The following is a 22262-nucleotide window of genomic DNA, read 5'->3' as shown; positions in this document are numbered from 1 at the left end:
TGAATAGGATTTGAAATACACTTTTTTATTCAAATTAAGAAATTTTGGTAAGTTCTCCAAAAATAAATTCTACACCTTTTTAAATTCTTTTATTTTTTTCTAATTCTCTTTTTCCTTCTTTTCTTTTATTTCAATGCCATTTCTATTTTTTTCAAAAGCATTTTGAATGTTTTCAGTTTGAATCAAATCCACACAATTCAAAGAAGCAAATGCACCGGCATGTATGCTCAAACATATTGCTAAACCTTATGATGAATTTTAATTTAATGAAAAATTTTATTTTTCTATATTTTATGAGCACAAAATTTATAAATAAATCATTTTATACCTATTTTCAAAAGAGGCAAAAGTTAGGGTGTTACAGCCCATGAGACACCAGCCCAACAAAGGAGTCCAATCGAACGGCGAAGGCAGGGGCAGCGCTCGCGCGAGCGCAAGCGCGTCAGAGTCGCACCGCCTCGCTCGTTTGGACTAGACACTGGAGTCGCGCCGCACGCCGCTCTGCGCTCCACCTCCGCTCGTCGCCGGTCGTCCCCTCCGCCCGTCACCGGTCTCCCCCTCCAGGCTCCGGGCTCCAGGCTCCGGCCTCCGTCGCTCTGCGCTCCGCTTTGCACTCCCCCTCCGCTCGGCCTCGGCGGCTTGGCCCTCGCCTCTTGCCCCTCGGCAGGTCGCCGGCGGGCCCGCCTACTGCTGCCCAGCCCTAGCGCCCCACTCGGCTGCCCGCTCGGCTGCCAGGTGGCCAGGGGCCGCAGCCCGCTGGCCAGCCAAGCAGGAGCAAGGAGCAGACATCCAGGCGAACAGAACAGGCTAGGAACAGGGAGCAGCAGCAGCCCTTTTTTGTTTAGTTGATTTTGATTGGATCTAGAATTGGAAGGTATCACTCTTTATTTTCTCTACTAATTTTTATTCTAAGTTCCGAATTTCAACCCTTTGCAAACTGTAATTTTTGCATTTACATTCTTACGTCCTTTTCAAGAATTATAGACCCGAAAGAACAGGTTACCTACACTACCTAGTAGCAATACTTCTGGTACGTTGCATGCAAGATACAAATACATAACTTTAAAGAGAATTTTTAAGGTGCTTGGAGATAATAAGAGTTGCCCATTCAGATAGATCTAATGGTTTAAAATTAGGAGAAACCGATTCAAAAGAACTTAAGTCATGGACCGGGACCTAAAATTAGTGGGCCAGGAACCCGCGTTAAGTTAAATTCGTTGGATACAATAGTAATTTCTTGGGTGCGAGGCTTTTCTGTCATGGCGGCCGGCGAACCAACGTCACATGTGATGCCTAATCCACCCCTACCGGTGCTCACCCGTCCATCTTCTGCGGTTCTACCGCATGCGACAAGAGCACGAGCCACGGAGCCAACGTAGCGGGCCAAATGGCGGCTACACTTTGCCCTGGAAGGCGGCGAAGCGGGAGGCGTGGAGTATGGGCAGGAGGATAGGTGGGCGCGCCTGACGCCGAAGCTGGCAATTTTTGTTTAGGGAGGAACCCCCAAGCACAGTAACAAGTCTCAACTTTAAATAAGTTTAATATTTTGCTTGTCCCTTTTGGCCTTTTCTTATTAATAACATTTTCATGTTCTCCAAGTTAGGAGTTGATACCGAGGACATGGTAGTGGACAATGTGCCATATAGAGTTTACAGACTATGGTGTCGCTTTTGGGTTTTGGCCACCACAATTTGGCCCTAGTCTTGGCCCAATTGGGCCCTAGTCTTGGCCGAATCCTGGGTCCGCCACTGAGGGCGCACACTAATTTCTAAGTCAACACACTGTTAAAAGTTCAACACATGTGTGCGTTATACTATGTCGTGGATTCATTTTTGCGAGGGCGGCAACTGTTTAGATATGCACTGAATTGCAAAAGTGGAGCAACAAACTGTTTATACTAAATATGCAATGAATTGCAAAAGCCGTGGAATATAGTGCTCGTTTAATATATATTACTACAAGTTGCTTATAAGGTTAAAACAATCTGAAACTAGATGACAAACGTCACGTTTTCTACAGTGTTTTCTAGCCGTGCTTCTTCCCACCACCATCATTTAAACTAAATTTAAAACGCAAGGTTGGTAGATCAGCTTATCATTATCACTTTTTCCCTCCATTTGTATAGCTTCTCAAGAATGTACCAGACATGCGGCCTGTTCGCTGGTTGGTTTTTGGGCTGATAAACCTGGCTGGTGCTGGTTTGTTGTGAGAGAAAAACACCGTTGGCTGGCAGATAAGCCCTGGCTGAAACCAACAAGCGAACAGACCGATGGCCATATACTTATGGGGCCATTTTTTCTTTAATTGTAGAGGAATTAGAATCTACTTAATAGACTAGGCTATTTGACTTAAAATTTGACATTCTACTACTTTTCAAAGTTCACATATAAGTCTATCTCAAATTCATAGGTGAGAGTTGGAAATTGATTCTATAGACCATCATGCTATATTTCTACTTTGCAACTTATAACATGCTCTTCAACTCACTCCCCTATGGTAGAAATGCAACACAAAAGTATCTCTCGTATGTTCCAAAGTAATATACAAATATACTCCATATCCAACCATATAAGCTTAATTAATATGTGTCTAAATTATGATTATTAAAATAAATTCAATTCCAATGATCCAAATGGGACCTAAGGGAAATCCTAGATATCACCATATATATGCCACTTGACTGTGAGATCCTACACAAAAGGTATTTTGTTGTAAATTTCCATCTCCTACTTGTCTTGTTTCAAAAAAAAACATCCCACCTAGCTCGAGCTCAATCGGAAACCAACCAGCTATCACGGCCATCCACTTTTTCATTTGACTACAAATATGTACTAGTATCATAGTACATAAATGTAGATGGATTTTGCATAAAACTAGTTATAAGTGTATTGCGCATAGCGAATTGAGGGGTAGCATATGGAAATGGGTTTATACTAGTTCAGGTACAGAATAGCCTACGTCTAGTGAAGAATAGCTTCTCTGTTGTGCAACCTACACTGGGAGTTGGGGTCCTAATTTTTTGTGGAGAAAAATTCATCAGCGGTAAGTTTCGAAATGTATTTTTAGCTCTCTAAAGTGGTAACGGGTTTCAATGCACCCAGGTCTCATGGGCATTTACTCAACCCACTATCCTAAGTGGCATGGATCTGACAGATTGGACTTACATATTAGCGGCAAGGCTTCACCTTAAAAAATTATGTATTTTCCATACAACCTCAAATGAAGATAATTTTTATATGAAAATTGTAAATCTCGATGAAATATACAACTTTCTAGTTTTAAATTTTTTCATTTGGGATCGTTAAGATGCTCAAAATAATAATATAAAGTTTATATTATTTTTTAGCATATTAAGGATTCCAAATGACAAAACTTAAAACTATAATTTTCATGTACAGAGGACCTTTATCCGAAACCATATAAGAATGATATGATTTTTCTAAGAGGACAAGTCCTGGCATGCAATTAATATGCTATCAAAACTTTATATTACTTTCTTGAAAGCTCCTTCTCGGCATTGCTTGTCGGTGTTTCGAGTTACCACTAACGAGTAAATTTCTAATATTGCGCGTCTGGCTCGGATGGTGTGCTAAGAGGACACGAGATTTATACTGGTTCGGGCAGAATGTCCCTACGTCCAGTTCGTTGCTGCTGCTCGTGTTACTAGCACTGAAAGTTCATAGTAGGGGTTACAAATGAGCGAGAGAGGGACAGGTCCCAAGACTCTAGTGAAAGGAGTAAACGGATGCTGAGGGAGCTCGGTTGCTGCTTAGCCGTGTGTTCGGGGTTTGATGGGTTTGTTCTTATCTGGCTTGAATCGATCCGATGCCCCTTAATGGGGCACCCTGCATTCTCTTTTATAGGCTAAGGGAAAGCACGGGTTACAGCGGAAGGAAAGAGAAGAACGAGAGAGAGCAGGGTCACTGGGTCCTTCTTCTCCTTCATGCGGGTCCCATCGACATTGTATATGTCAATAGGGACGGCGCCACGTCGCGGTCTTGTCCGTCACTGGCGCCATGCGTAGGCGTTGTCTGTCGGTTACGGCGCTCCACTCCATCCTAGCGGATGTCGTGGTTAACCGACGTGCCTATCAGTGTTTGTACAAGGGTTAGGCAAAACAGTATCGGTACGGCCGACGCTGTTCTTGATGTGAATCTTCCGGTATGGCCTGTCATGGCCACGGGTTACATCGGTGCGTGTCGGTCTCTTCCCTGGTGTCAGAGCTTTAACCCAGGCCCATACGCTTGGACCTAGAGTGGTTGGCGGTGGTATGGGCCTCCGTCGGGTGAGGCGGAGCGTAAACCCAAGGGTCAGACGAGGAGGAGCCTGTGGCCTTAGGGTCAAGCGAGGCGGAGCGCCAACCCAAGGGTCGGGCGAGGCGGAGCTTGCGGCCTTGGGGTCGGGCGAGGTAGAGCGCCGACCCAAGTGTCGGGCGAGGCGAAGCCCATGGCCTTGGGGTCGGGCGAGGTGGAGTCCACGGTCCTAGGGTCGGGCGAGGCGGAGCCCGCCCTCGGAGGTCGAGCAAGGCGGAGTCCGTGGTCCCAGGGTTGGGTGAAGCGAAGCACGAACCCAAGGGTTAGGCGAGGCGGAGCCTGCCCCCGGATGTTGAGCGAGGCAGAGCCCATAGCCTCGGTGTTGGGTGAGGCAGAACACCAACCCAAGGGTCGGGCGAGGTGGAGCCCGTGGCCGGGTCAAGCGAGGCGGAGTCCGCGGTCCTAGGGTCGGGCGAGGCAAAGCGCAAACCCAAGGGTCGGGCGAGGCGGAGCCCATGGCCTCGGGGTCGAGCAAGGCGGAGCGCGAACCCAAGGGTCGAGCGAGACGGAGCCCGCCCCTGGAGGTCGGGTGAGGCGGAGTCAATGGCCTTGGTGTCGGGCGAGGCGGATACCGCCTCCATAGGTCAGGCGAGACGAAACCCGCGGCCTTGGGGTCGGGCGAGGTGGAGCCCTCCCCTAGGGGTCGGGCAAGGCAGATCTTGCACACCTAGGGTTGGTTGGAGCTGTAGTCACGCTCTTGACTGCTTGGATGAATCAATATTGATGGTCATTAGCTCCTCCTCTTCGGGTACCCTAGTATTGGCCCTCGATAGTAGCCCCTGAGCCTGTGGAGGAGTAGAATACTCCTTCAGAGGCTTTTCTAGACAGGAGGACTCTGAGGGCCTTGGCCTTCTTTTGTCGCCCACGGCGTGACCTAGGGACGGTGATTCCCTTTCATCGAGATCGGATCCCTCGGGGTATAGCCGTGAGATTTGGTGGGTCGAAAAAGGTCTTTTTTTATTTTGACCCCTATAGGGGTCTGTCGTTCTGTGACCGTGCGTTTGGTCTTCTTGTGAGTCCAACTTTCCTCAAGCCCCCACGCGTAGCAGGGGTCCGGTCAGGGTTGGCTCATCTTTGTGATCATCACCCCGTCCGTAGTTTTCACAACCGGAGGGATTGAGCTAACGTCACTTGCCTCGATGGCTCGAGTGACGCGCTCAGTGAGCTCGCTAACGGGCATGTTCGAGTGGAATCTGGGTCCATCGTTCATGACGGGGTTAGCATAGCCCTCATGTGGTATTCCACTGCTCCTTAACCCACCCCCCCAGCAGATGCCTGTGTCGCTCCAGAGAGCGACTCAGGTGGCCCGCTGGCCTCTCCTCGATGGAGATTCTGTGGGCTCGGCTCAAGGTTAGGATCAAATGAGAAGGTTGAGATGACTCTGTCCGCTTATAAGTGGGTTGGGCAAAGGCCGCTGGGGCTCATCTATGTTTCCTTCCCTGGCTCTGTTCGACACAAGGTGGCCTTGAGCCCTTCACGGGCCGGCCTTTGAACCCCGGTTAGTTGGATTCTCGAGTTAGGGTCGGGCAGCTCGAGCCCCCGAGCCTCATTGGGCTTGGTAGGGGTCGGCCGAATTTCATGTGTCACCCCATCCGTGGTTTCCGCAACTAGAGGGGCTGAGCTAATGACACTTGCCTCGATGGCTTGAGTGTCGTGCTCGGCGAGCTCGCTAACGGGCATGCTCGAGCAGAATCCAGGTCCATCATTCACTGACGGGGTCGACATAGCCCTCATGTGGCATTCCACTGCTCCTTAACCTGCCTCCTAGCAGATGCCCATGTCGCTCTAGAGAGCGACTCAGGTGGCCCACTGGCCTCTTCTCGATGGTGATTCTATGGGCTTGGCTCGAGGTTAGGATCGAACGAGAAAGGTTGAGATGTCCCTGTCCACTTCTGAGCAAGGTTGAGCAAGGCCACTAGGGCTCATCTATGTTTTTCTCCTCTAGCTCTGTTTGATGCGAGGCAGCCTCGAGCCCTTTGCAGGCCGGCCTTCGAACCTTGGTCGATCGCCGCTCATACCGAATGAGATGGCTATCGCTTCGTGACGTGACACGAAGCATTGTGATGCAGCAATTGCATATGTAATGCTTGGATGTATGGGATGAATGTATGGATGAATGTATGAATTAATGGATGAATGAATGCTTATGCACTAGAAAAGTAAAGTGGGGGCTGGTAAAGTTACCTTGATGACTCGAGTGACGGGTTCAGGGAGCTCTTACCAGATATGTCCATGTGGGGTCTAGGTCCGTCATTTGTGATGGAGTTGGTGTGACCTACATGGGACATCCCACTGCTCCCTACCCATCTCTCGACAGCAGCTGGACCCATCCAATTGACTTTGGGTGACCTGCTAGCCTCTCTGCGATGAAGATTACGCAGGTAGGCCCCTCCAAACCCTTCCTAGAAAGGCAGAGGCTAAAGCTCAGGGTGTGGGAACAAAAACTTTGATTACGCTGGTGAGCCAAAACACCGTTACCGCTGGGGCATAGGTTTCTTACGGTCCGACCAGTTTGACTTAAAGTTTGTTTCCGCACACCTTGCCTCTAGTTTTTTAACGTGATAAAGGGTCAGACACAGAGAATGTCTACCGAATAGACACTCTTGCCAGACCCTGAGTGAGGCCCGACCCCTTGCTGTTGCTGGGGTCAGGGGCTCGACAGCGAAAATAAGAGAAAACATTCATAAATTAAGGGTGGCCCATCTCTCGGTAGCGGCTTCAAGCCATCCAATTGACTTGTGTGATCCAATGGCACAAGCCTTACCTCGATGGCATTCCACTACTCTCTAACTGTCTCTCGACAGCAGCCTGAGCCGTTCGATCGGCTTGGGTGACCCGCTAGCACAGGGCCTTCCTACAGAGATAGATGATGAGATCATCCCCCCAAGAAATTAGTTAGGCAGATAAGCTAGGTGGCGAACTTGTAATAAATGGACAAGTTCTTAAATTTTGTTATGGCCAAACAGCTTTTTAGCCCTTCTCCCCTTTTTGTATAAAAAAGTTAGTGTGTTCTGACCCCTTCCATTGTTAAGGCCGTAAAGCCCGTAGTGCGGGTGAACAAACTCTAATCACGTTGATGAGCAAAGGCCCTATAGCCGCTGGGGCGTAGGTTTCTCGTAGTCCGACCAGTTTTACTCAGCGTTCGTTTTCGCAACCCTTGCTTCCACGTCTTAACGTGAGAGAGTGTCGGGCACAGAGAATGTTTGCTAGGTGGATATACTCTTAAAGGTGCATCGACGCTTTCCTTAGTTAATGCTAAAAAGCTTGGGGTGCAGAAAAAAACTCTGATCACGCTGGTGAGTAAAGGCGCCATAGCCACTGGGGCATAGGTTTCTCACAGTCCGACCAGTTTTACTCAGCGTTTGTTTCCACAAACCTCGCTTCTGGGTCTTAACGTGAGAAAGGGTCAGGCGTAGAGAATGCCCACCAGATACACTCTTATTAGCCCCCGAGTGAGGCCTGGCCCCTTGCCGTTGCTAGGGTCGGGTGTCACTAAAGATCGGGGAGTCGATAGCAAAAACTAATAAGAAAAAGCATGCGTATACTAAGGGTAAAAGCGGCATAGCTGCTCAATGTTCTAGGCGTTGACAAAGACCTTGTCGTTGATGGTCTTGAGCTTGTAGGTGCCTGGTCGAAGCACTTCTATGATGAAATACGGTCTCTCCAATGGTGGAGAGAGCTTGTGGCGGTTCTTGTTGCTCTGGACGAGATGGAGCACCAGGTCCCCGATGTTGAAGGCCCAACCCCACACTCGATGGCTGTGGTACCGGTGCAACGCTTGCTGGTACTTGGCCAAGCAGAGGAGGGCGACATCGCACGCTTCATCTAGCTGGTCTATGGCATCCTCGAGGGATGCCTTGATTCCCTGTTCATCGTACGCCCTGACCCTCGACGCTCCATAATCGAGGTCGGTCAGAAGGATAGCCTTAGAACCATAGACCATGAAGAATGGTGTGTAGCCAGTGGCTCGGCTGGGGTCATCCTCAGACTCCAGAGCACCATAGGAAGCTCTGCGACCCATCGTCCACCAAACTTGTTCAATTGGTTAAAGATCCTAGGCTTGAGGCCTTGTAGGACCATGCCGTTTGTGCGCTCGACCTGCCCATTCGTGCAGGGGTGCACCACGGGGGCCCAATCAACGTGGATGTGGTATTCATCGTAGAATCGGAGGAACTTCTTTCTGGTGAACTACGTGCCATTGTCCGTGATGATGGAGTTCAGGACCCCAAAGCGATGTATGATGTCAAGGAAGAACAGCACGGCTTGCTCAGACTTAATCATGGAGATCGGTCGGGTCTCTACCCACTTTGTGAACTTGTCTACGGTGATAAGCATGTGCGTATAGCCCCCAGACGCCCTCTTGAGAGGTCCGACCAGATCGAGCCCCAAGACCATGAATGGCCATGTGATGGGGATCATCTGGAATGATTGGGCTAGCAAGTGGGTCTGCCGAGCGTAGTATTGACACCCTTCGCAGGTGCGCATAATCTATTCGATGTTGGCTACTGCGGTTGGCCAATAGAAGCCATGTTGAAATGTGTTTCCAACCAAGGTTCTAGGCGTGGCATGGTGACCGCAGACTGCACCACGGATATCGCTCAGCAACCGCTTTCCCTATTCGATGGGGATGCAGCGCTGCAGGATCCTAGTGTGGCTTCACTTGTAGAGTTTGCCGTCTATAAGGACAAAGGACTTGGCGCGAAGCGTGAGCCGCTGAGCCTCTGATTCATCCATCGGCAGTGCCTCATGAAGAAGGTAGTCGAGGTAAGGCGTCCTCTAGTCAGCCAGAGGGTCGAGCTATGTCGCTGGATCCTTGTCAAGCTCCATGACCTCGGGGTCGGATGGAGTCGATGGTTGGTTAGCCCCCAAGCCCAAGGCAAGTGGCCCGGCATCGGCTTGTTCTGGCTCCTCATAGTGAACCAAGGGTTTGTGCTGATCACTAGCAAAGATGCCCGTTGGCATCGGCTCTCGGCTGGATGATGCTTTCGCCAGTGCATTGGTCGCCTCATTGAGACATGTTGGGATGTGATTGAGCTCAAGACCATCGAACTTGTCCTTTAGTTAGCAGACTTCTTGGCAATATGCTACCATCTTAGCATTGTGGTAGCTCAACTCCTTTATGACTTGGTCGATGACCAGCTGGAAGTCACCTTGAATGTCAAGCCATCAGATACCCAACTCGATGGCAATGCATAGGCCATTGATGAGCGCCTCATATTCAGCCATATTGTTGGAGGAGGAGAAATGGATGTGAACCATGTACCTCATGCGTACCCCAAGGGGCGAAACAAAGACTAGCCCCACACCGAAGCCTTTCTTCTTCAACGATCCATCAAAGTACATCGTCCAGTACTCCTGGTCCACGACTGCTAGTGGCATTTGGACCTCGGTCCACTCCGCAATGAAATCAGCTAGCACTTGGGACTTGATGGCCATCCGAGAGCCATACGAAATGCCTTGACCCATCAGCTCGAGTGCCCACTTCGCGATTCTCCCCATGGCATCCTGGTTTTGGATGACCTCGCTGAGGGGGAAGGATGTCACGATCGTCACCAGATGTGACTTGAAGTAGTGACGTAGCTTCCTCTTGGTGATGAGGATGGCATATGGGAGCTTCTACATTTGGGGGCAGCGGGTCTTGGAATCGAACAGGACCTCGCTAATGAAGTACACGGGATGCTGCACTTTCAGGGTGTGTCCCTCTTCTTCTCGCTCTACCACCAGGGTGGCGTTGACCACTTGTGTGGTGGCTGCGATGTAGAGCAGAAGCCATTCCCCATCGATCAGAGGGACCAGGATCAGGGCCTTTGTCACAAGACATTTGACCGTGTTAAGCGCCTCCTGGGACTCGAGCGTCCATTCGAAATGGTCGACCTTCTTTAGAAGCCGATAGAGGGGGAGACCCCATTCGCTGAGGCATGAGATGAAGCGGCTGAGCGTGGCAAGGCACCCTGCAACTCGTTGTACCCCCTTTATGTTCTGAATTGGGCCCATCCTTATGGTGGCCAAGATCTTCTCCGGGTTGGCTTCGATGTCACACTCGAAGATGATGAAACGCAGCAACATACCCCTCGAGACCCCAAAAACGCACTTCTTGGAGTTGAGCTTAATGTTGTTTGCTCAGAGTTTTGTGAAGGTCTGCTCAAGGTTAGCTATGACCTGGTCAGTTCATCTGGACTTGACCATGATGTCATCCATGTAGGCCTCAATGGTTCACCCGATGAGGTCCCCAAAACACTTGAGCATACAACGTTGGTACATAGCCCCAGCGTTCTTCAGACCGAATGGCATTGTGACATAGCAGAATGATTCTAATAGGGTGATGAAAGATATTGCGAACTGGTCTGACTCTTTCATCGTGATTTGATGGTATCCAGAGTACGCACAAGGAAGCAAAGGGTTTCACACTTTGAGGTAGAGTCAACTACTTGGTCTATGCATAGCAAAGGAAATGAATCATTTGGACACGCTTTGTTGAGACTCATGTAGCCAACACACATTCTCCATTTCCCACTCTTCTTTTGTACAAGAATAGGATTGGCTAACCACTCGGGGTGGTATACTTCCTTGATGAACCCAGCCGCTAAAAGCTTCGTGATCTCCTTGCCGATGGCCCTACGTTTCCCCTCGTCGAAGTGATATAGGCATTGCTTCACCGGCTTGGAGCCTGGCCTGATCTTCAAGGCATCTCAATGACTTCTCTCAGAATGCCTGGCATGTCTGAGGGTTTTCACGCAAAGATGTCTCTATTGGAGCGGAGGAAATCAATGAACGTGCTTTCCTATTTAGAGGAAAGTGTGGTGCCAATGCGCTCCACTTTGCCCTTGGAGACGCTAGGGTCTATGAAGACCTCCCTGGTGCCCTCCACTGGCTCGAAAGACCTGACCGACCGCTTGGGGTTAGGTGCTTCTTCGGCGACCTCCTTCCTGATGGCCGTAAGCTCCTTGGAGGCGATGATCGCCATGGCATGTTCGTAGCACTCGACCTCACACTCGTAGGCGCGCTGGAAGGAGGTACCAATGGTGATGACCCCACATGGTCCTGGCATATTTAGCTTCATATAGGTGTAGTTGGGGATGGCCATGAACTTCACATAGCATGGACGTCCTAGGATGGCGTGGTAGGTTTTGTGGAACCCGACCACCTCGAAGGTAAGGGTCTCCGTCCTATAATTGGTCAGATTCCCAAAGGTGACGGGTAGATTGATCTGCCCAAGTGGCATGGCCTGCTTTCTAGGCACGATATCGTGGAAAGGAGCTCCGGTCGGTCGGATGAACGATCGGTCGATGCCCATGGCATCGAGTGTTTTGGCATACATGATGTTGATGACGCTGCCTCCATCCATCAGTACCTTGGTGAGCCACTTCATGACGATGATTGGGTCAACCACGAGTGGATATCTCCCCGGTTGCGGGACGCTCTTCAGGTGGTCGGTCCGATCAAAGATTATGGCAGACTCCGACCATCAGAGGAAGGTAGGTGCAGCTGGCTCAGCCATATAGACCTCATGGCTCGCGAGCTTCTGGCGGCTCTTGGAGTCATAGGCCCATCGACCCTCCAAAGATCATGAGGCAGCCATCTAATATTGAAAAGTCGTTGTCCATCCCCTCGGCGTCATCTGTGGTCGGCTTAGGGTCCTTCCCATGCTCCCCCCTATTGAAGCTTCCAGACAAGAACCACTTCATGAGGTCATAGTCCTTGTATAGATGCTTGACGGGGAAAGCATGGTTCGGGCATGGCTCTTCGAGCAGCTTCTTGAAGTGGTCTGGGGTACCCTCAATGGGCTTGTGACCCCCCTTACGGTTAGCGACGGCCACGAGCGAGCCCTCGCGCCGTTGCTTGTTCTTCTTCTTACTAGGATAGTTGGAGGCGCCTTCGTCGACATCCTCGTCCTGCTTTTCCTTACCCTTGAGACAGTCGAAGATCGCTCCGACCGCCTCCTCGCCCGAGGCATGGCTGGTGGCGATGTCGAGGAGCTCCTTGGTGGTTCATGGGCCCTTACATCCTAGCTTATGAACTAGGGACTTGCAGGTGGTCCTAGACAGGAAGGCTCCTATGACGTCGGCATCAGCGACGTTGGGCAGCTCATTGCATTGCCGGGAGAAGCGCCGGATGTACCCACGAAGAGTTTCTCTGGCCTTCTATCGGTAGTTTTTGAGATCCCATGGGTTCCTAGGATGCTTGTACGTATCCTGGAAGTTTACCACCAAGATCTCCTTTAGGTCTGCCCAACTTTGGATTTTATTAGGCGGAAGGTGTTCCAACCATGTTCGTGCCGAATCGGCTAGGAATAATGGAAGGTTGCGGATAATGAAATCGTCATTATCCGCTCCATAGGCTTGGCAGGCAAGCCAGTAATCCTCGAGCCACAGTCTAGGGTTTGTTTCCCTAGAGTATTTCAGGATGTTGGTTGGTGGTCGGTACCGTGGTGGGAAGACGGCGTCGAGGATGTGTTGGCCGAAGGCCTGTGGTCCCGGTAGGTTGGGTCTCGGGCTTCGGTCGTCGCCGCTATTGTAGCGTCTACCACGACGTGGGTGATAGCCATGGCTAGCCCTTTCCCCCGCATCGTCGTGGGCATGCCTACGGGCATCGAGGGTGTCACGTGCGTCATGGTGGTGGCTAAGACGCTCATGCACCAGGACCCCGGTGCACGGCCTACCGCCTTGATGCGCCTGGTGGACTAACATGTCCTTATTGGGTCACTCTAAGGGTACGCGCTGGCTAGCGTTGAGCTCGCATTGTCAAGACAGCGAGCTCTCGGCTTGCTGCGCCGCCACACACCCGAGTAGCGTGCGGATCTCATGATGGGCCCGACGATCCTCGGGCGTTGGGGGGCCTAGAAGCCTTCGGTGCAAGGCCACCGTAGCAGCGATGTTCTGGCTTGCCCGAGCGAACTGTGGGAGTGCTTCATCATCCTCGATGATCCTCTAGTTCATGTCACGGGCCATGGCGTGTGCACGCCCACCATCTCTGTGGCGCTCGATCTCTCGATCGAGCTCCACGCGTTCCTGCTCGAGCTAGAGTCGCGCTTCCTCGAGCTCGTGGTGTTAGGCCTTCAGCTGCTCCACCCATAGGCGAGGTGGGGCCCTGCATCCCTCTCAGCCTCGTCATCGAGGTCGTTCATTAGGGTAGCCTCTTCCTCATGGATGTTTTCAATGTGTCCCTCAGGGGTACCTACCATGAAACATTCTTGAGATGGGTGATGGCTCCCCCTGCTAGAGTCAGAGCTAGAGGGCGACTCTGACTCTCCTACGAGGAGGTTGTGGAAAGATTCCATGATGTATTCGGTCATCCCCATAAACTCATCGTTCGCAGGGGATGGAGGCGCGCGTTGCGCCATAAGGTGGCCAACGGTCTCTGTGGCGTTGCGGAGACCGAACGGGAGCGTTGTCGGGGCGCTCCAGATGAGGTATGCCAAAGAGAGCGGCTCTCCTCCGGCAAGCTATGCCATGACATTGGCGAATGAGAAGGTATGGTGGCGTAGGTCCTCCCGGGAGGGTCGGGGTCCCAGGAAGCCACCAAGCTGGCGCTCTAACCTACCATAGTCGATGCAGAGGAGTTGGTCGCTCCCGGGGACATGGGCCTCTAGTGCATGCAGCTATAGCTCCTCAAGCACCTCGACGATCATGTCGAGGCCGGTAGAGTGGATAGGTTGGACAGTGGCGGGAGCCTGCACCAACTCTCCCTCTGTCGTGACGATGAAGTCCAAGTCTCTGAAACACACGTGCGCACCCGGGACCCAGCTGACGTTGTGACTAGCCATTCGAGGACTGGTGTGGATGTCTAGACGCACAAAAGGCCCCTACCTGGCACGCCAACTGTCGGTGTTTTAAGTTACTAGCGGCGCCCTGCTTTCCCTTTTATAGGCCAAGGGAAAGCACGGGTTACAGCGGAAGAAAAGAGAAGAACGAGAGAGAGCAGGGTCGCCGGGTCCTTCTTCCCCTTCATGTGGGTCCCACTGACACTATAGATGTCAACAAGGACGGCGCCACATCGTGGTCTTGTCCATCACTGGCGCCATGCGCAGGCGTTGTCTACCAGTTACGGCGCTCCACTCTGTCCTAGCGGACGTCGTGGTGAACCGACGTGCCTATCAGTGTTCGTACAAGGGTTAGGCAGACCAATACCGGTACGCCCGACACTGTTCTTGATGTGAATCTTCCAGTATGGCTCATCATGGCCACGGGTTACATCAGGGCATGCTGGTCTCTTCCCTGGTGTTAGGGATTTGACCTAGTGCCATATGCTTGGACCTGGAGTGGTTGGTGGAGGTATGGGCCTCCGTCGGCAAGGCAGAGCGCAAACCCAAGGGTTGGGCAAGGAGGAGCCCACGTCCTTAGGGTCGGGCGAGGCGGAGCGCCAACCCAAGGGTCGGGCGAGGCGCAGCCCGTGGCCTTAGGGTCAGGCGAGGCAGAGCCCGTGGCCTTGGGGTCAGGTGAGGCGGAGTCCGTGGTCCTAGGGTCAGGCGAGGCGAAGAGCGAACCCAAGGGTCGGGCGAGGCAGAGCCCGCCCACGGAGGTCGGGCGAGACGGAGCCTGCCCCCGGAGGTCAGGCGAGGTGAAGCATGCGGCCTCGGTGTCGGGTGAGGTGGAGCGCCAACCTAAGGGTCGGGCGAGACGGAGCCCATGGCCTTGGGGTCGGGCGAGGCAGAGTCCGCGGTCCTAGGGTCGGGCGAGGCAGAGCGCGAACCCAAGGGTCGAGCGAGGTGGAGTCCACCCCCAGAGGTCGGGCGAGGCAGAGCCCGTGGCCTCAAGGTCAGGCGAGGCAGAGCTTGTGGGCGCAGGGCTCTGCGTCAGTCGTCGGGACGGGTTGCACGTAGGCTCGTCGGGTCGGGGTGGATGGGGATCGGTTGCGACAAGTCCGCCGCTGCATTCATCTGGCGACCGTAACAGAGGATCAATGGTGGGGCCTAGCTGAAGGAAACACAGAAAACATTTGACGGCAGTGAAGGAAATTTGGAAACAAAGGAAGTGCTATATTTTTTTAGTGGCAACGAGGAATTGTCTCCTAAAACAAGAGCGCATGGCAAAGAATGTACTTCACTAAAACGAAAAGTAGCTTGTACACACATCGCATTCCCAAGCAAACGTACAAAAGTAGCTCCTAGGAGCAAGTTGTAACTGAAACGAAAGGTAACGGTGGTGGCGCAATCTAGGGGCATGTTTAGTTCCTCCCAAATTTCCAACTTTGACACTATACAAAAAGAAGATTTTTCATCACATCAAACTTACGATACATGCATGGAATACTAAAAGTAGATGAAATTAAAAATTAATTGCACAGTTTGGTTGTACTTTGCGAGACGAACATTTTGAGCCTAATTAGTCAACGGTTGAACAATTATTATCAAATACAAACGAAATGCTACAGTGATACTACAGTACTTTTACCAACTTTGCGCATCCAAAATTTAGCGACTAAACCAGACCGAGTAGAGTCCCGTACCCGACCGACTTGACAAACAACGTAACGGTCTAACGGAAATAAAGCTGCAGGTGAAGATCGGTCGCATTCCATGGGTCGTACAACCAGCGATTCTTATCTCAAAAGGGGAAAGGTCTGGGTCGACGTCGACCGATTAGATCCATCTCCAGCTACACCTTGCCTGCCCATAGGCACTCGAGCTGGGAGACGACGTCGCCGCCATTATTGCGGCCGTCGCTCTTGCTCTTGCTCTTGGTTGGTGGAGACGAGGCGCCGCCGCCGTGATGCTGCTGCCGGAGGATGAGGTCACGGAGGTGCGGCGGCGGGCGCAGGCCCATCGCAGCGGCGCGCTCCCACCGCCGGAGCCGCGTGACGCCGATGCACGGGCCGTAGCACATGTCCATGTCGAACCGCCGGAGCTCCTCCTCCTCGGCGGTGCACCCGCCGCCGGAATCTGAGCATATACATACATGTCAAGTTGTCAATGCGACGATACATGTATACTGTACGCACGACATGCCGCATAGTAGGTGTACGTACCTGCGTCGCCTTGGCACTGTTGCTGCTGCGATTTGCCTTTCTTCGATGTCTGTTTGGGCGTCGACTTGCTGCCTTTCTTCCTCTCCGGATAGATACCCTTCAGTCGACCGCGTGTGGGCGCCATCTCAGCACGTGACCCTCTTCTCCGTCGCATATATTTATATAAATAAATATTATATATCCCAATATTGTTGCTGTCTCGAGTCTCGATCTGCTCCGTTCCGCCTCCTCATCAAGAAGAAACAGAGTCCGTGCACTCACCGGCGCTGCCTTACACGGCAGTAATTGGTCATAAGAGCATATCTATCTATAATAAAATATTTTAGGCGGCAGCAACTGGCGATAGGAGTATCTCTCTAAAATCTTATTATTGGGATAATTGTATTTCCAAAACGATTTTGAATTAATAAAGGAAGCTCATCAACTCCTCTTGCCATGCACGGCCCCACAAACGGGCTTGCGGCCCAACTCGGTGCGTGCAATAGCAATATCGTATTATCGTTTGTGGCATGAACACCAGCCCGCTTTCATCAAAAGCCTCTAAATTGTACATCTGCTCCAATATAGTTTATAAACTTTGTTCTAACCTCTAATTAAGTTGATCTCCTCTAACTTTAACGAAATTTTTAGAAAAAAAAATATCAGCATATATACAAGCTCAAATAATTGTATTATCAAGACCACTCATGAAAATTTATGAAATTAATTTCATATTCTAGGTATATGTTGATGGATTTTCTATATGAACTTGATCATGAATTCAGAGAAATAATTAGAACAAACCTACAGTGAACTATTGTTTCAGATGGAGGAAGCAGTAAGCATTAATCGCTAATATTATTTAAAAGTTGAATTTGAGTAGTCCTTCAAAGAATTCAACTTGTGTTGTGTGTATTGGATGATAGCAGAAGAACTAAACATTGTTTTATTAAAAATCAGCAATTGTGGGCTTTACTGTTAGTCCAACACAAGGTTCACTTGTAGAGAAGTTCATCACAGACCAAAGGAACATGTATGGCGGCTCACTTGATTTTTTTTTTTCAGAATTCAGATCATGCAGTAAATAAAAGTATAGCAAGACCAAGATGCATTCCAAGCAGCTAACCAGCAACTACATATGGCCGCAAAGTACAACTGTACAAGTCAACCATTCACCATACTTTTTTGCAGATGATTCTTCATGCCGAAATAACATTTACCATATTTGACTCTATCATAATATGCAATTTCAACAGCACAAGATATCATCGGCAATTCCGTTTGTGTCCCGTATCCTTAACATAGACAACAATACCCAGGACTAATCAGCAGCCCAGCACCACTTCAGACTCATTAGCAGGCCAAAGTAGCATAATACTAGTTACAGATATACACCTGGGTCCTTGGGAAGAAAAGTGAAACAATTGTATTTAGAATTTTATTAGATACATCATTGCCTTATTTACAGAACCAGCGAAATATTGCACAAAGTAAATGCATCATGTCCAAGAAAAACGAGGTCTCCGTTCTTTGGCCCATACCTTCACCTTCCTTAAGCTTATCTCTCATCAACTAGGTCAACAAATATAACTACATTTTGTATCATATAGGTAGAGAAAGCTCAAGATATCTCAAGAGAGAAAAATGTATTTCATCAGCATCTCTTGCTTCTTGATCCCAACAGGACCACCAACCCTCTTGCTGTCACTAGCACTGGTTCTTGCAAGACAATAGCCATGCTGACAATCTCTGGCAGTGGCACAGTTTCTATAGCTTCAAGTACAGGAACATTTTCTTTTGTTAACTAAGCAAATTGGTGAACACCTTTTCGCCTCAACGGTAGCAAGATAGAGAGAGTTCAAAGCAGATAATGAATGCATGGCAAATAAATAAGTATTTTTGTCAGTACTAAAAAACTCGAGGCATTGCAGACAAGGTAGAAATTTCCTCAAACTACAGGATCAAGAGAAGGCCCTGAAAGCTGGCTTCACAGGATGCGCTGCGGACAGGTTCATGACAAGATGCCACTTTTTGTCAGTAATAACAAGGGAGATTATCTTCTCAGGCTTCAGAGATGATCTAACTGTTGATCTGATCACAACTGAGGCCGCAAGGATGTTATCTGATGCTAAAACAAAATAGCAATAGGAGTTGTCCATAAGACAAGGCACCAACTCAGGGGGTGGTAGTTGTTCCCTTGCAAAGGCTTTTGAGGAGTATTCATCAGTTAAACGCAACAAAAGGCAATAAAGGCCTTGAGGAATAGCAATTGCAGCATAGTGTTTGTTTAGCTGCTCTGATAACCTTGATGGTCTCAATTCCTTATCCATGCTCTCCATCTGCATGGTATAATGTAGAAAATGAGTATACGAACTGCAACTTGCTGATAAGAGAGAAGCATAGAAAGTTGTATAGATTGGCACACTAGCTGATATCAAACTTTAGGTTGGTGATCACGCACACTAGGTGCATTAGCTTTGTGGGACATTGTGTGAGTACCAAAAACTTTAGAGATTTCTACCATACTGATCTGATGTACAATAACTTGAGATTCAGATCGAGCTACTGATCTAGATGGAGGCAAGTAATCATTCTTTACCGCAAATTTGAGTCCTAAAATGTGGCATCCTCATTACGTCATTCGATCAACGCCCTGTTCGTTTGGGCTGGTTTGGCTTATAAGCTATGGCTGAAAGTACTGTTGGCTGGTTTGGTGTGAGAGAGAAATACTGTTCGTTGGCTAATAAGCCATGGCTTATAAGCCAAATACGACCAAGCAAACAGGCTGAGTTATGAACCTTCAGATCTGAAAATACTTATGAGTTGGCTCAATTAGATACATTTCAGTTGAAAGGGTGTAAGTTTGTGAAACATTGAAACCGTACGCATTGTTATATGAAAAGACATCCTTTCGTATAAAACATGCTCTTAGACTACATTTTGGACAATATAAAAGTGAATACAGATCTTTTCATTAGTGTTGATAGTACAAGAAAACATTGACAAATAATCTCAAAGCAAAGCATGGGTGATAGCATCATTAAATATCAAATTAAAAGGACATCCAATTTCTATGAGAATCAGGTTTATACATAACCAAACAACATTAACTAAGAACTGACATAAACTAAAAGTTTATTGCCAAAAGTAAGTGCCGGCATGGATAGTTTACTCTCAACATTTAAATGAATTAGGGAAAGAAAGAAGTTGGCTTACCATAGCGTTTGGTTTAAAAGCAAACGACCTTAAATTATATTTAGCAAAAATTATACTGGCAGTCTCCAATTTAGCAAAATTAGAATGGCAGTCTTCAAATTTTCCCTTCTTCATATCCCAGATAATTCATAAAAAGATTCTGGAATCTTCAAATCAACAGGAACTTCCTCAGGATGTATTTCATCAAGCATCACATACAAATCCCAAACAAGTTTCTGCATGTTATAATACAAAGTTCAAATAAATAAAGCAAAACCTAAAAATGTAAGAAAAAGATTAAAGGACATAAAAGCACCATGGAACTAAATTGTTTCCCCTACCAAGAAGGCTCGGACCAAATCATCTTCCTACACAATCTGATAATAGCAGCTGGCAAACAGTAACAGGTTATTGAGCAGACATAGTATACAATGGCATTTTATAAAGAGAATTGAGGAATGAATAAAATGGTTGTTGCAACAAATAGTCAAATAATGAGAACCCACCCCATGCTGAGTTGCATATTGCCTCAAACCAGCAGCAGTGATAGACACTTCTTTCGTTTTAAGACTTTATATTTTTATTTAAGTATATAAATGAAATTCTACACATCAAGGTGTACCAATCCCACTATGGTTGAGGCTTACCATAAGCAAGCACAGCCGGTTCCACTGGTCACATGATGGATGGCTGCTTTGTTTATGGTTGCATCGCATCAGAATTCAGAAGCTGGAGGAGAGCATAAGTCTCTGAGATCTGCCGTGGGAATTTCTACCATTTCTTTTTGTAGTATAATCACAAGCATGCCCATATCACTCACTGAACAAGCAGTTCATGGCCAACCGGAACACAGCCAGCAAACTTAACATGCGAACTCAGCCTATCAATCATATCAGATATCTGGTCAGACTCTGGGTGCTTTCTGTCCCCAACTGTGAACTCGTGGAATGCCTCATCAAGTTCTATCCAGCTTGAGCCAGCTGTTTTCTGAGACCCTGTTCCTTTCATCTGCACCCTTGCCTTCGCCATATCGCTCCACTTCCCAGCCTCTGCATAGATGTTCGACAAGACAGCGTAGTTCCCTGCATTTGAGGGCTGCAAGTTGCTCAGCTCGTTCACTGCCAGTTCTGCATACTCCACGTTCTTGTGCAGTCGGCATGCACTGAGCAAGGACCCCCATATGACCTCATTAGGCTCCCAAGGCATGCTTTTGATCATGTCGACAGCCTCCTTAATGAGCCCTCCACGGCCAAGAAGATCGACCATACAACCATAATGCTCCATCTCAGGCTTAATGCCATAGTCTCTCTCCATGTTGGCAAAGAACCTCCTTCCTTCTTCCACAAGCCCCATGTGCGTGCAAGCGCTGAGAACATTGATGAGCGTCACGGCATCAAGGTGAAAGCCTTGCTGCTTCATTTGTGCGAAGAGGTCCAGCGCCTTTTCACCATGCCCATGCATTGCAAACCCTCCAATTATAATGTTCCATGACACTGAATCCTTTTCGACTATCTCAGTGTCGAAGATGTAGTCGGCTCGGTTAACACATCCACACTTGCAGAACATGTCCATCAGGGCATTGCATACAAGGGTTGATCTTCCCAGCTTCCTCTGGCGCACATGCCGGTGAATCCTCTTCCCAAGGGCAAGGAAGCCAGACTCAGCGCATGCAGCCAGGATACTCACAACTGCAACTACGTCAAGTTCAATGGCAGCCTCCTTCATCTCAGTAAACAACCTGCCTGCTTCCTCCGCAAGCCCCTTCTGAGCGCACGCTGAGACCATTATGGTCCATGTCACCAAGTTCTTGGCCGGCATCTTATCGAATATAACCCGTGCCATCTCCATGTCGCCCTTCTTACAATAGGCTGACACCACAGTCGACCAAGACACCACATTCCTCCCCGGCATGCGCTGGAACAGCTCGAAGGCCTCCTCCGCCTCCCCAGCTTTGGCATAGCCATCCAGCATCGTGTTCCAGCTCACCGTGTCCTTCTCGGGCATCTCGTCAAACATGCTCCTTGCTGCGTCCACCTCCCCTTGCCGCACCATTGCGGCCATGGCCGTGTTCCAGGACACAACGTCCCGTGTCGTCATTTCGTCGAACACCTTCTTCGCGTCCGAGAGCACATCGTTCTTGGAGTAGGCGTCGATCAGCGCATTTCCAACGAAGGTATCCTCGACGGACCCGAGCTTGACGACGTGCGCGTGTGCCGCGCGGACGGGCGTGAGGCCCGCAGTGGCGAGCGCCTTGATGAGGAAGGAGTAGGTGAACGTGTCCCGCTGCCGCAACGGCATGTCGACGAACACGGCGAGCGCGGCGTGGGGAAGGGAGTTGAGCGCGTAGGCGCGGAGTAGCGTCTTGGTGAGCAAGGCGGTGTTGGGGGCGAACGGGCTGCTCGGGAGCGCCGCGGCGGCGGAGAAGACGCAGCGGCAGGCGGGGACCCGGCGGAGGAGCGCGTAGGAGGAGATGAGCTTGGACGCGGCGCGCGGGTCCCGGTGGAGCCCCTGCTTGAGGAGCTGCGCGTGGAGCTCCTGCACGTGGCGGAGGCGTGGGAGGCCGTGCGGGAGCGAGGCCAGGTGCTCCTCCACGAGCCGGCGGTGCGACGGCGCGCCGCCCCACTTCGGCGCCGGGCGCAGCGCGGAGGATGCGGCAGCGGACATTGAATCTCGGTGCGTCGGCGTCGGCGTCGGCGGCGCCGGCGCCGGCGCCGCCTTGGTGGATGGTCGCCGCGGAGGTGGGGGTTCTCGGCCGACGAGGAAAGGGTGGGAGTGGGAGGGAGCTCGGGAAAGGGGAGGCTTGGGGATGTG

General features: G+C 50.0%; 3 protein-coding genes across 4 annotated transcripts; all 3 read right to left on the bottom strand.

The window, feature by feature from the left end:
- Positions 1-11094: 11094 nt before the first annotated feature.
- On the bottom strand, positions 11095-11397 carry LOC136500086 (uncharacterized). The gene has a single exon (XM_066495503.1). It carries the CDS (start codon positions 11395-11397, stop codon positions 11095-11097), a length of 303 nt encoding a protein of 100 aa, XP_066351600.1.
- Positions 11398-15732: 4335 nt separating this feature from the next.
- On the bottom strand, positions 15733-16401 carry LOC136500085 (uncharacterized). Its single transcript, XM_066495502.1, has 2 exons — positions 16278-16401; positions 15733-16191 (listed from the first exon to the last, which is right to left on the bottom strand). Exons 1-2 carry the CDS (start codon positions 16399-16401, stop codon positions 15908-15910), a joined length of 408 nt encoding a protein of 135 aa, XP_066351599.1. The 3' UTR covers positions 15733-15907.
- Positions 16402-17240: 839 nt separating this feature from the next.
- Positions 17241-22242, bottom strand: LOC136500852 (pentatricopeptide repeat-containing protein At3g29230-like). Of its 2 annotated transcripts, XM_066496313.1 has the most exons (4): positions 20099-22242; positions 19793-19841; positions 19473-19687; positions 17241-18595 (listed from the first exon to the last, which is right to left on the bottom strand). In XM_066496313.1, exon 1 carries the CDS (start codon positions 22113-22115, stop codon positions 20268-20270), a length of 1848 nt encoding a protein of 615 aa, XP_066352410.1. In that variant the 5' UTR covers positions 22116-22242; the 3' UTR covers positions 17241-18595; positions 19473-19687; positions 19793-19841; positions 20099-20267. The 2 variants fall into 2 exon arrangements, with proteins under 2 accessions (XP_066352410.1, XP_066352409.1); XM_066496312.1 differs by lacking the exon at positions 19793-19841 and having other exon boundaries at positions 17243-18595.
- Between the last annotated feature and the right edge of the window lie 20 nt (positions 22243-22262).

This window comes from Miscanthus floridulus, chromosome 13 (genome assembly GCF_019320115.1).
Source record: "Miscanthus floridulus cultivar M001 chromosome 13, ASM1932011v1, whole genome shotgun sequence".
Classification (NCBI taxonomy): Eukaryota; Viridiplantae; Streptophyta; class Magnoliopsida; order Poales; family Poaceae; genus Miscanthus; species Miscanthus floridulus.
This window is presented reverse-complemented; position numbering and strand designations above follow the sequence as displayed.